The 12,395-nt window shown below is 63.6% G+C and overlaps 2 protein-coding genes across 2 annotated transcripts; one reads left to right on the top strand and one right to left on the bottom strand.

Moving 5' to 3' along the window:
• Positions 1–4,385: 4,385 nt before the first annotated feature.
• MNEG_1925 (2,4-dihydroxyhept-2-ene-1,7-dioic acidaldolase) lies at positions 4,386–6,464 on the top strand (the record flags this gene model as incomplete). Its single annotated transcript, XM_014049596.1, has 5 exons — positions 4,386–4,708; positions 4,904–4,956; positions 5,252–5,388; positions 5,753–5,837; positions 6,199–6,464. 5 exons carry the CDS (start codon positions 4,386–4,388, stop codon positions 6,462–6,464), a joined length of 864 nt encoding a protein of 287 aa, XP_013905050.1.
• Positions 6,465–7,950: 1,486 nt separating this feature from the next.
• MNEG_1924 (serine/threonine protein phosphatase) lies at positions 7,951–10,506 on the bottom strand (the record flags this gene model as incomplete). The annotated part of the gene is made up of 6 exons (XM_014049595.1): positions 7,951–8,092; positions 8,442–8,533; positions 8,767–8,843; positions 9,126–9,249; positions 9,482–9,568; positions 10,039–10,506. 6 exons carry the CDS (start codon positions 10,504–10,506, stop codon positions 7,951–7,953), a joined length of 990 nt encoding a protein of 329 aa, XP_013905049.1.
• Between the last annotated feature and the right edge of the window lie 1,889 nt (positions 10,507–12,395).

Genomic DNA, 12,395 nt, shown 5'->3' with positions numbered 1-12,395 from the left:
CCCCGCCAGTGGCTACGGCGGGCTGATGCCCATGCCATGTGCCGCCTGCGCATTCTGCGCCATGATGCGTGTGAAGAGCAGACGCAGGACTTTCTCCCTCTGCGGCCATGTCAGCTCTGCCACGTCCATCACAGCCACCACCCCATCTGCACCCGCCACCGCCGCTGCCGCCGCTGTTTCCGCCCCCTCTGCTGCCGCCAAGCCGCCCACTTCGCCATTTCGCCTCATGTTGGCGTCTCCGCTGCCTTCGCTACTGCTGCTGGGGACTGGGGTCGTGCCGCCTTGGAAATCACTGGTGCCTTTTCCAGCTGTGTGAAACTCCTGCTCCTGATGCTGCTCCTGCGCCTGCTGTTGCTGGTGCTCGTGGTGATGGTGGTGGTGCTGCTGCTGCTGGTGCTGGTGCTGGTGCTGCTGCTGCTGCTGCTGCTGCTGCTGCTGCTGCTGCTGCTGCTGCTGCTGCTGCTGCTGCTGCTGCTGCTGCTGCTGCTGCTGCTGCTGCTGCTCCAGCTCCAGCTCCAACTCTTTACGAACCTGGGATCAGCACGTGCATGAACACTGTCAGGTCAACCAAGGCCACTCAAGCACTTGCCTTCCCACTCCTGGGCAGTCGTCTGCCCGCTCCAATCACACTGCTGTGCAGACAGCCGCCACCCTCTGGAACATTAGCTCGATCCCATACCCAGGTTGGCCTTGCGCAACAAATCCCTTTTCAACCGCCCACATCCCTGCACTCGCCTGGTGCAGGCTGGACACAAGGAAGATCTCCACCTCGCTGCGCTGCAGCAGCGCCTCCTGCCCCAGCCGCCGCAGCGTCTTCAGCTCGCGCGCCTTGAGGCGCAGCAGCCGCCGCAGCGCCTCCGCCTCGTCGCGCGCCTCCTCCACCTGTGCGTGCCGCAGCCAACACCACGATCAGCAGTGCCCTCAGTCGTCATGGTCCCATGCCTCACCGCCAATTCGTGACCGTTCAGTCCTCACGGATGAAACGTTATCTTGCACCATCAGGTTTAAAGACCACCTTGGGCGACAGCACTCAGCAGCAACGATCCTGCGCTGCGCCGTCCGTGGCGGTGCGCAAACAACACCCGTCGATGGCAATTCGCAAGCAGCACCCGCTGTCGAGCAAACGCTGGGGGCTGCATGTGCTGGCCGGGGCTCCCACCTGAGCCTCTGCCTGCCGGATGACGGCGCTCTTTTCGCGCTGGAAGTCGGCCAGAAGCTGGGCCATGCCTCCCTCCAGCGCCGCCACGCGGCCCTGGAGGCGGTCGCGGCAAGGCGGGGGCGCACGCAGAGCGTCTCGTTTCCTCAAAGCTCAATCCTCAGCCAAAGACCATGCGCGCAGATGCCTGCACACGGCCCTTCCCATTCTGATCCATCGGCCCTGCACATGTCGCTATGCTAGCAAACCCAAGGGGGGGGGGGGGCTCGGTCGGCTGGACCTTGCCCATCAAGGGCCGCTGCCTCGGATCCACCTAGGCCCCCCGCACCTGCGAGTGCTTCAGCGCCGCGCCCTGCGCCGCACCGCGCCGCGCGAAGCCCTCCTCCAGCTCGGCTTTGAGGACCAGCTCCCGCAGCATGCGGCAGCGCTCCGATTCCAGCAGGCGCACCTCGGACTGCAGGACGTCAGACTCCTGGGGGCACAATTAGAATGAGGATGAGGATAATAATTGTCACAGTGTCCCAAGACTGCCCGCTTCTGGAGCCATCCAGACTCATGGGATAGGGCTTTGAAGCAGAGTTGTGTTTCAACTGGGTCGGCAGGATCGATGGGGGTGGAGACGCAGCGGCGGCATGCGCACGTCTGTACAGCAGCGAGCCAGCATGCGCCTCGTCACGCGTCGCGGCGTCTATGCAGGCCTGCCCTGCTGCGCTCGTGGCCTGCGTTTCACGCGCGTAGCCCAGGCAGCGGTCGGCGTGAGAGAGGGGGTCAGGTGAGCAACCCCCTCCATTGTCCGCGCCACACGCGCTCGCCTGCACGTGTAGCCGCAGCTCCTCCGCCAGGTGCCTGTTGTGCGACAGGATGCGCTTCACAGACGCGTCCAGCCGCTCCTCAAGCTCCTCGTCCTGGCGGAGGTACGAAGTTCACGGCGTGAAGCCAATCAGTAACGCCCCTGGGGGCACTGGGGGCTCGCCCCTGACCCGTGTGCATGTAGCAAGCACGCCACATGGGGAGGGCGCGACCTTGAGGCAACAACAGCGGCCATGTATGCCTGCGCGGCTGTGACCTGTCGCAAGATCGATGCGCGCAGCGCCTGACCAGGAGCTCTAATTGACATTGACCCAGCCAGTCCTGGCTTGGCCCCTGAGCCCACCTGTGCGTGCTTCAGCTCCTCTAGCCGCTGCTCGTACTCCTTTCGCATCTTGGCGTTCTGGCCGGCGTAATATCTGGGGAATTCAGCGGGTGGGTTGGTGCGGTGGGGGGGTTGGCAGGATTGGTGGATAGGTGGGTGGGGTTGACACAACAAATAAATGCAAAGGATGTGGTGTTGAAGACGAGCTGAGCAAGGGACCAGCCAGCAGCTGTCGGCAGCAGCAGCCGGTGCAGCAGCAGCGATGATGGCCCCGGCGATGGCGGTAGCAGCAGCAGCAGCAGCAGCAGCAGCAGCAGCAGCAGCAGCAGCAGCAGCAGCAGCAGCAGCAGCAGCAGCAGCAGCAGCAGCAGCGGCGGCGGCGGCAGCGGCAGTGGCAGGGGCACCGGCAGCGGCGGCGGCAGCGGCAGCGACAGCACCACCGTCGCCGCAACCGCCACCACCGCCACCTCTGCCACTGCCACCAGCGCACACCACCTGCGCACGGCCTGGCGGGTCTGAGCACATGGTCACGCGCGAACGTCCGCGCACCGCTCAAGCTCGGTCTTTTGCGCCGCCAGCGCCTCCCGCAGCCCCTGGCTCTCCTCCCGCAAGGAGGCCACCACGCCCTCATTCTCCACCTACAATATGCTTGCACAACGGCCGCACCAAGAAGGATCGGCGCCTTGATGAGCATGCAACCACCATAGTCATGGATTAAGTGCGTTTCGTGCCTTGAATTCCCGGTCATTCAGCAGCTGCCCTGCGCTCCCGGGAGGCCTCGCTGCCCTGCCCGCCGGCTGCCACCCCGCGTTGCCCAAGCAGCCCGTAGCTAAATAGGATGGGGGCCAGCGTCCTCTCCCACAGGCCAGACCTGCCGCTGCTTGAAATCAGCGACGCCGTCCAGCTCAGCTTGCAGCGCGTCTGTCCGTGCATACAGCTCCTGCGCCGCCGCCTCCGCGTCGCGCTGCAGCTGCGCCTCGCGCGCGGCGGCCTGCTCCTGTAGCCGCGCCGCGTGGAGCGCGGCTTCTCGCCTGGATGCCTCCAGGTCGGCCTGCGGTGGTGCCATTGGGTTGTTTGATGGCGCCGCACTTGTGGGTGACCGCAGCTACTCACGAGTCATCCCCCTCTGCTGTCATGCCCCGTAGTGAGAGCCAGGGTGTCACCTTCCAAGAGTGTTCAAGCTTGCCGGGGTCAGAACTTCAAGTTGCTGCATTCACACAGCATCCAAGGCAGCAGGCCTGCAGGCGCTGAGACAACCAAGTCCAGCCTCGCGCGCATGTGCGCCGCAATTGCGCGCCGCGCACAGCGCACCTGCAGCTGCGCGATCTGCGCGTTTTTGGCCAGGACCTCGGACCTGAAGTGCTCCGCCACGACGTAGCTTTCGCGCTGCTGCTCATCCAGGCGGCGCAGCAGCGCCGCGTTCTCGTCTGCCAGCTGGTTGCATCGCACTTTGGTCTCAATCAGGGCCTTTTTCTTGCGCTGGTTCCTGCGGGGGGAGGGGGGCGTCCAAAGCTATGTTTGCCAGCCTGTAAGCTGCAAGTGCAGGGATGGTTGTAAGCCCGCGAGCAGCGCGTGGTGCGTGCTTGCATGTGGCGGCCTGGAATCACTCGCTGGTCCGATGCTGTGGGAGCCACCCCGCTGCCCCGCCGCGCGGCGGGCGCAAGGGGAGCCGCACAGGTGCCGCACTTACTCCGCAAGAATGACATACTGAGTGGACGTCAGGTCGATCGTGGCAGGCTCCTGCTGCTGCGCCATCGCGAGGTTTGCTCGTCTGCGCCAGCGCCCGCGGGCGCTGCGCGCGGCTCGTTTGACCCGCGGTCAACCACTGCGAGGAACACGACCAAGCACCGCATCCAAAGAAGCTATTTCAGAAACTTTTGCACATGCAGAAAGCGCACGGCTTCGTCTGCAGCACGTCTGCATCAGCCGATTATCATCATTTAGGGAGTGTATGTAAGAAACAGGACAGCAAGCATGTATCAGAGTTGTGGAGCATCCCGGCCTAATTGATGGGAATATCACTGTCGCGTCACTGCATCAGATCACACTTACGCAATGATCTCCGCACAGTGTAGGCTGGACCGTGGCCAATGCGCGATGCAAAGTGGACATCGGACATACACTTCTCTCACTCCAGCCTTGGTCCCCCGGCAACGTGCGGCGGCCCGCGGCCAAGGGCGCGACGCAACCACCACTGGGGCCGGCGCAGGCTTAGGCATTTTCGTGTGCAGCGGCAGCCCGGCGATCGCAGAGGCGTTCGCCGTTTCAGGCCTTGACTGGATCTGCGTCGACGCGCAGCATGGCGCGGTGTCCTACAACGTTCTGCACGACATGCTGGCCGCCACCAGCGGCACCCCGGCCAAGCGCATCGTGCGCGTCGGCGGCCCCGATGACCGATTCGGCATCCAGCAGGCACTTGAGTGAGTCTTAATCACATCAATTCACAATTCCTAATAATCTGCAGCTCCTGCCCATGTCGAGGCACCCTCAATCACACACAATCAGACTCTCTTGGTTGTGAGACGCCTGCCCACCTCCTGATTCCCTGTGGTCAAACAATCCCGTCGCCCCCGTTTACCCGCCAACGACAACGCCACCGGCGCCGGCCCTGCCAGCCTGGGGGCAGACGGGGTGATGATTCCCCTCGTGTACACGCGTGCAGATGCAGGTGGGCGGGGGTATTGCGGGCGACGCCCTACCATCTGGGCTTGGTCCTTTCGTGACCCTCCACCTCCCACCCAAAGGAAACCACTGTGATCATTCTTGGCACGCGCCCACTGTTGTGGGCATGACGGCCGATTTCAAGCCCCGAGGCCAGCCCAGGCCACTCTCAAAACAGCATTGTACTCCACGCCACAGCCAGAAGACGCCCCGTTCCAACACGCGCACGCTCGCTCCGCTCCCCGCCCTGCCCCGCTCACCCGTGTCCCTCCCGCCGCGGCCGCTCGCCCGGCCCCCGCCAGAGCGCGCGGTGTCATACTGCAAGTATCCCCCAGCCGGGCAGCGCAGCGTGGCTTACCCCGTGCGTGCGGTGTACCGCAAGGGGGTGGGGGTGCCTGCCCTGGCGCGATACCTTGAAGACGCGAACGATGAGACAGAGGTGAGCGCGCGCCTGCGCCCTGCACGCGTGTCGGGGGCCCCGGTCGCCGGCGGGGCTGCCGGGGTAACTGAGATGGCGGGAGGGGGAGGTTTGAGGTTGGGCGGTGTGTTGCCGGCGCATGCTTGGAGGGGGATCAGGGGCAAATGGGAGTGGACACCAACGTGGGTGCGAGGCGGCAGGGGCGACCCGCCCGCGCGTTTGTGGTGCAGGCGTCGATGGATGAATTCAGGAGCCGCCGGAAAGCAGCGTGCGTGCTGCATTGAGCGTCAGTTATGCAGGGCCAGGGTGTTTGTTTTCCAGGCTGGTGCATCCCACGCTCTAAGTTGCAACGGCTGGCATGTGTTTGCCCACTCTACGTGCGTAGGTGTGGGTGCAGATTGAGACCAAGGAGAGCTTCGAATCCATTGACGACATCGTGTCCGTGCCAGGGGTGGCCTGCGCCTTCCTCGGTGGGTTGCGCGGTGGAGGCGCCGAGAAGGGCGTGTGGTGCGGGGGGAGGGGCAGCGGAAGCGGGCAGGTCAGGGTAGGCTGTATCGTGCTGGGCTAGTATGTTTCGACCGTATCAACAAGCACGGTCCTCTGCTGCATTCTTGTGGCAGCAACCCTGTTTGCCGGCTGCATCAGTGGATTCACACATGCAATATCCAACATGAACACGCGCAGTCCCACGCGGTGCTCAACAATACACGCACTGGGGTTGCCGACAGCTGGTGCAAAAATCTTGACAAGCCTTGGATGGGACGCAGCCCAAGCCCACCCCTCCGCCACCCCTGACTCTAAACCGCACCTTCCTGCACACCAAATCGACAGGCCCTGCCGACATGGGCTTCGCCCACGGCCTGCACGTGGAAATGAAATACGACCTGCCCGGCATGCTGTCCAGCCCCCAGATAGAGCGGTTCTACACCGGCGTCGTCGCGGCCTGCCGCCGCGCGGGCATAAAGGCGGGCGCGTTCTGCCTGGGCAAGGAGCGCGCCCGGCAGGTCGCGGCGCTGGGTTACGAGTGGGTCGGCTTCGATAGCGACCTCAACGCGGCGATCAGCTACGCGCAGGGCGTTGTGCAGGAGCTGCGGTGACGCGGCGCGCGGGCCGCCCGGCCGCACGCCGCCCGCGGCCGGCGAGCGCGGGCGATGGGCTTGGCCGGTGCGGGGTGCTGGGGCCGTCCGCGCGGCCGGCTGGCTGCCCCGCGTTGGCCCAGGGCCTGCCGGCGGCAGCGCAGGCGGGTTTCTGCGCTCGTCAACCGGTGCTGTGCCCCCACATCGTCTGATGGTGCCGGCCCACGGGGGGGGGGGGCTGCGCTCATAGAGCGCTGGGGTGTAAGTGTGCACACTGCTTCCAGGTGGCAGGGCGGCTGCTGCCGATGCAGATGGGCGCTGCCCTCAAATCCCCGACTCGTCGCTTTTCATATGACCTTGATAAAGTGTTGCATGCAGCCACAAAGCCTGCGGTCGCGCACGCCTCCATGCCCTGACCACTTTCATTTGTCTTGACATACATGTACAGGAGGACAGGCCTGTCCACTCCACCAGTGCACATGTAATGCATCGATGTGCGCCTTGCTCATTCCGCAGCTTGCGACGGAGCGCCCTTACAAGGACAGCACAGTGTCCATGCAAGGGCAACTGCACTCATGCGTTGCAATCACAGCAAATTGCCGCAAGCCGAAGACAGCACAGCGCTCGACAACTGCTGGGCTGCCATCTCTAATGCCTGCACACGTCACCCATCATTATCACGCCCGCTCAAGAGGGTGCACAGGCAATTGTGTGGTTGGACACAGGCTGCAAAGTCAAGCAGGGCTTGGCCCGGTGTCTATTGAACATGTGTGTGTGTGTGTGTGCGTCGGTGTGTATGTGTGTGTGTGTTCTTGTCAATTTCAGGTTTGTTGAAGTAGGTTTGAGGCTCAATCATGTGTTGAGCTCAATGAGATGGTAAGTTGGTCAAACAAAGGCGGTCGTGGTCAGCATGGCGGTTGGCAAAATGGAGAAAGGTGCAGCCTGCACCACAAACAAAAGGCTGATGTTGCCTTGGCTTGATAAGCAACCAAAGCAGGGCGGGCTACAATTGTCGAGGGCAAGAGGATCGGGGAGCGAGAGCCAACTGTTGGCAAAATGAGCATGCACTTGGCAATCAGCACCCTAACGCTGTTCCCTGGCTCTCGCTGCAGACAATGTGCCAGGCCGCGGTTCAGGCCACATGCGTTGGCGAACCTCAGCTGTGCTGTATGCGCTCAACTGGGCACACCCTTGTGCCTGCCACGTGGGCTCCCGCCACTCCTAAGCGCACTGCTGATCTGCCAGAGGAGTCAAACTCCCCTCAACGCTTTTCAACCGTGACCACTTGCTCCAGGCGTAATCGATGGCCTGCGCTAGCTGTGCGTGTGCAGGCGGGCAGCCTGAGCTGCAGCCAACAAGACAGGATAGGAGGAATTTTTGCGATGCGCCCCACGCGGCTCACGTCAGAGCGACTGAGGCTGTGGCAACGTGGAGCGGATGACGCATAATCGGCTACCAACCAAGCGCAAGAGCTCGGCTGACAGATGCTGTCGGCAGAGTGTGAAGGTCACGCCCAGGCCGGCCGGTCCTCCACGACCGCCACCAGCACGGTGACATCATCCGGCTTGCCGCCCGTCAGGCAGCCCAGGCGGATGCGGCCGTCCCGGAACTGCGCACGCCTCAGCTTGTCAAACCACGACAGGTCGTAACTGCGATCCGCGGTCCGCAGGGGTCCGGGGCGCGCGTGAGGAGGGCACCAGCGGGCGCAACTTTGAGGATGGAGTGTTTGCGGCGCTTGACAGAAAATCGACATCTGAGGATTGTATCAGCTAGGACTGTGCAGGTGGGGCGTGGGCAGGTGACCACGTGCTCTTCACCAGGGCCCAATCGCTGGCGGCCCGCACTCTCGCTGTGACAGCTTCAAGCCGTTGCACGTAGTCATCAGTTCTGCTTCCGTGCGTCGCCCGAAACAGCAATCGCGTGCCCCTGGCCGAGGAGGGTCATGACGGCTGAAAAGCACACTGTGCTCCCAGCAACACGCAGTGCTACTTTGCTCACCCCTGCTGCAGCGCCTCGCGCGTGTAGGGCGATGGGAACTCTGGGTCCATCGAGTGGGCCCGCGCCATGGCCGCGATCGCCTCGGCAGCAGCCTGGTGCAAAGGGTTCACATGGTCATCAAGAAGAATCGTGAATGGGCCTTGGCTGCATAGGGATTTGCAGTTCGGCCCCGCCAGATGCCACCCAGGGCAGACTGCCAATGGGAGCGAGCGGCCCAGGCTTGCATCGACACGCCTTACCATCCCAGAAGACAGGCACCACGGCAGCGCGAGCACACTGGGAGGTTGGATCTGAGTGCATGTCGCAGGGCGTCACGTCCCCGCACCTGCGCCCCGCGGGGGCCCTTTGGCAGCAGCGCCAAGATGTCTGCATCATAGGCGTTGTCCCACAGCCCATCGCTGCCTGCGGTTGGGAGTCCAAGGTAGGGTGGGAGGTGTGAGCCGCCATGCACTTCAGAGGGGTTCTCAACACCTGGCAGCCCCAAGGCAAGAAAAGTCGCTGCGGCCGCCGATGGGCTCAGCTGAGCACGGTACCCTTCATGCTTGCAGGCCAAAAGCACGCATCCCACTGCAGGCTCTACAAACCGGTGTGACGGCGCCCTGCTGAGCTGCGGGGCAGGCATCTCACGGCAGGCATCCTGCAGCCTGCTGGCTGCGGCGCAAAGCCAACACCCCTGCTGAGGACACAATATGAACTCTTGGGGTTGCTTGCCTACGACGACGACGTCGCCAGGCAGCAGCGGCACCTCAAACACGTCCGCGTGCGCTGCCGTGTCCGTGGCCTCGACAAATTCGGGGAAGGCGCCGAGCTGTGAGGGTGCGTTCGGCGACAGGCGCGGTTTCGCAGAGTAGGGGCAGTGTGAAGGTTGTGAAAGCGTGCGGGGCGCTTCTGTGAGTTGCCGTGCGATAGCGCCTGACAGCTGCACTTCACACGGCTTGCGACGCCACCCACCCCACCCGCAGCTCGGAATCCGCTGGGCAGCAGACCCTCCGCTCACAAGGCCAGACCACATGCTGTGCGCCCCTGCCCGCCCTGCTCACCTGGTACGGGCAGTCGAACCAGTGCTGCAGCGGCCGGGAGCGCGCCACCACCAGGCCCTGTCGCACCGCGATGAAACCGCTGTCCCCCTGCGGCTCGCGCGCGGCCGCCGCCGCGCGTAGCAGCGAGGGGCAAGGGGTGCTTGCTCAAGCTGCGAAGACTTGTGCTCCCTAGCATGAGCGCGCGTTCCGCGCCTGGCACGCGTGCTTCAACCACGCAAGCCCTTGAGCTGTTCGCTGGTGAACACCTTGCGGATCTGCCGGCATACGTCCGCAGGCCGGCTGCTCCTTGCCGCTGCGCACTCCTTCAGCTCGAGTTTCGCGCAGCTCACCAGGTTGGCGACTACGAGCCGCCGCCGCGCCTGGTCCAGTTGCACGACGCATGCGGTTGCGGACCCTGCGCACCGCGCGCGCTTATGTGCAGCCTCGAGCGCGGCCAGAGGGTCTGCACGCCTGGCGCCACCGCCCCTGAGGGAGTCCCCTGCGCGCACCGCGGCCGACGCCGGCGCGGCGCCGGCACTGGTAGCCGACGGCGGGTGCACGTGCGCGCTTGCCCGCACCCGGCTGTCGGCCGCCGCCCTTGTCGCGCCCGCCGCCGCCACGGCGGCGCCTGCGCCCGGCGCCCTGCCCCCGCCGCCCACGCTGCCGCCGCCGCCGCCGCCGCCGCCGCCGCTGCCATGACTGAGCGAGTTGTCGGCAGCCGGCGCCTTAGCCCCGTCCGCCGCCGCGCGCGCGAGCTGCTCGGCGCCCGCGCCCTCAACGAACGCACAGGCGACGCGCATCAGCGAGCGCGCGTAGGCCGCGGGGTTGACATTGCTTTCGGCCCAGCCGCCGACGCCGTCGGCGACGCCGAGCGCGCCGCCCCCGGCGGCGCTCACGAAGAACGCGTCCTCGCCGCCATACGAAGCCTTCCCAGGATGCGGCAGGCAGCATGCGCCCGTCCGCAGCCGCAGGGCGACCGACTGCTGCGGCGCGGCGGCCTGGTGGGTGGCCTGGGGCGATGCAGATTGCTTGGCCGCCGAGGGCATTCCCCCTGGAGTTCGCTTATGCTGCGGCGTTTGGTGCTCGCAGTCGACGGGCGGAGACCGCCGCGGGGCAGGTGGGAGCGCAAAGGTGCCGGCGTCGACGGCAGCTGCGGCGTCCCCAAGGGACAGCGCCAGTGCGGCGGCGGTCGACGGGGTCAGACCTGCCGCCCCGGCGGATGCGCAAGGTGCGGGACTCGTTGGCCGCTGATCAAAGCCGCGCGTGGCCGTATGGCCACCATGCAGTGGACCCGTTGTGCGCCTTGCACGGGCGAATTCATATCAGTACAGGGTAAAATGGCATCGGCACAGGGCAATTGTACGGGATATCCCCATGTCAACAACAAACATGAAGCGCGCACCACGCCGCGCACTAGCTGTGCGCCTGGCCCATATGTGCGCCCGCGCATAGCCCATGCTGCACTCAAACTGCAACACACGGAATTCAGTTACAACTTGCGCAAAATCTCACCTGTCTGCGCCTTGATGTCGAGCTCGCTGACGCTCAGTACCCCGCCAGAGGAGATGGGCCTGGGTTTCCCGCTGGCGAGGTGGTTCCGCGGTGACATGGGTGCAAAAATCGAGCCATGGTACGTGTGACGCCTTCTCACTGTCAAATGTGGCTGTATGACGGCCATCTCCGGCGAGAGGACCGTGCACGTCACTTATGCGGCGTCCAAGCTATTATGACGATACATAAAATTATATTTTACAGTAATTATCAAGGTTAGTTTCAAGCGCCTTTTTACTGCCATGAGAGGCCTCTCGGGCGAAATTGACCTGTTCCTCTTGCAGATGGGCCGACCCCCGACCTTCCCGCGGTTCGATACAAGCCAGAAAAATTCAACTTTCAGTTTAACGCTGATTTGAGTAGCTGAGTAGTGGTGCGGATGGTTGGCGCCCTGCCGATGGTCGTTTCACATTCAATGCGTTTGTTGCATGCCTGGGTGAGCACGCGCACAGGATCGCAAGGAACCCACAAGCTCCTGCAAATGTCTACTACGTGGGAGGACCTCTGGACGTTTAATCAGCTGCACTGTTAGACAATTGTGGCTGCACGTTTGTCTAAATGTTGGAGCGCGATGGTTGGTGACATTACTCGGCCTCTCAAGTCCAAAAGGCCCTGCTGCAAGCACACGAGCCGACAACGCTGTCTCTGCCGCTTGGAAGGACTTACTGACATGTCCCCCAAGCAACGAGGCATGAGGCACGCACTGCCGTAAATCGGTGAGAGTAGTGGTTGTCGTGCCGAACAACTGCTGTACATGTGGCGTGACCGCAGGCGGCACACAGGCAGTTGGGCGTGGCAGTGCGAGCAACAGCACAAGAAATGGGGGAGGCGCAGATTGCGATTGATATGGATGGCTCTTAGCAATGGACGCAAGTGACCATAGATTGCCTGACGCCCGCAGCTCATCCATTGTCCCTTTCAAGAAGCCAAGAATGCGACCAGAATCCAGGTGCCTTCACTCACGGGTAGATCACTCTGGGCTGAGCGCACGGCGGCGCTCAATCGTGTGCTTGCCGCACTAACGCCTTGCTGTGGTTTGTCGGCCCTCCCTCCCATATATAGCGCATACATGCCGTTGTACTTGATTGCGTATGTCCGCAGGACCACCGCCAAAACAATCGCAGCATCACCAACGCATCGTAAGCAGGAAAAAAGACCTCAGCACATTGTATGGCTGTGTATCCCAAAAATGGCTGATGGGGGTGCAGGGGTCCAAAAGCGATTCTGTATCAAATTACATGGCCAGATACAACCGCCATACCGACATGCTGGTTCAAGTGAAACCAGCCGCTCTTAGGCTGGATCTGGGGCCTGTCGCAGGCGTAGCCGGATCGGGCCCCTCAGCTCTGCAGTGTAGTCCACAGCCTGGATCCAGGTGGTTGGG

The sequence above is a fragment of the Monoraphidium neglectum genome, assembly GCF_000611645.1.
Source record: "Monoraphidium neglectum strain SAG 48.87 unplaced genomic scaffold scaffold00205, whole genome shotgun sequence".
NCBI lineage: Eukaryota > Viridiplantae > Chlorophyta > Chlorophyceae > Sphaeropleales > Selenastraceae > Monoraphidium > Monoraphidium neglectum.
The sequence above is the reverse complement of the archived record's forward strand: the minus strand, read 5'-3'. Positions and strand labels throughout refer to the sequence as shown.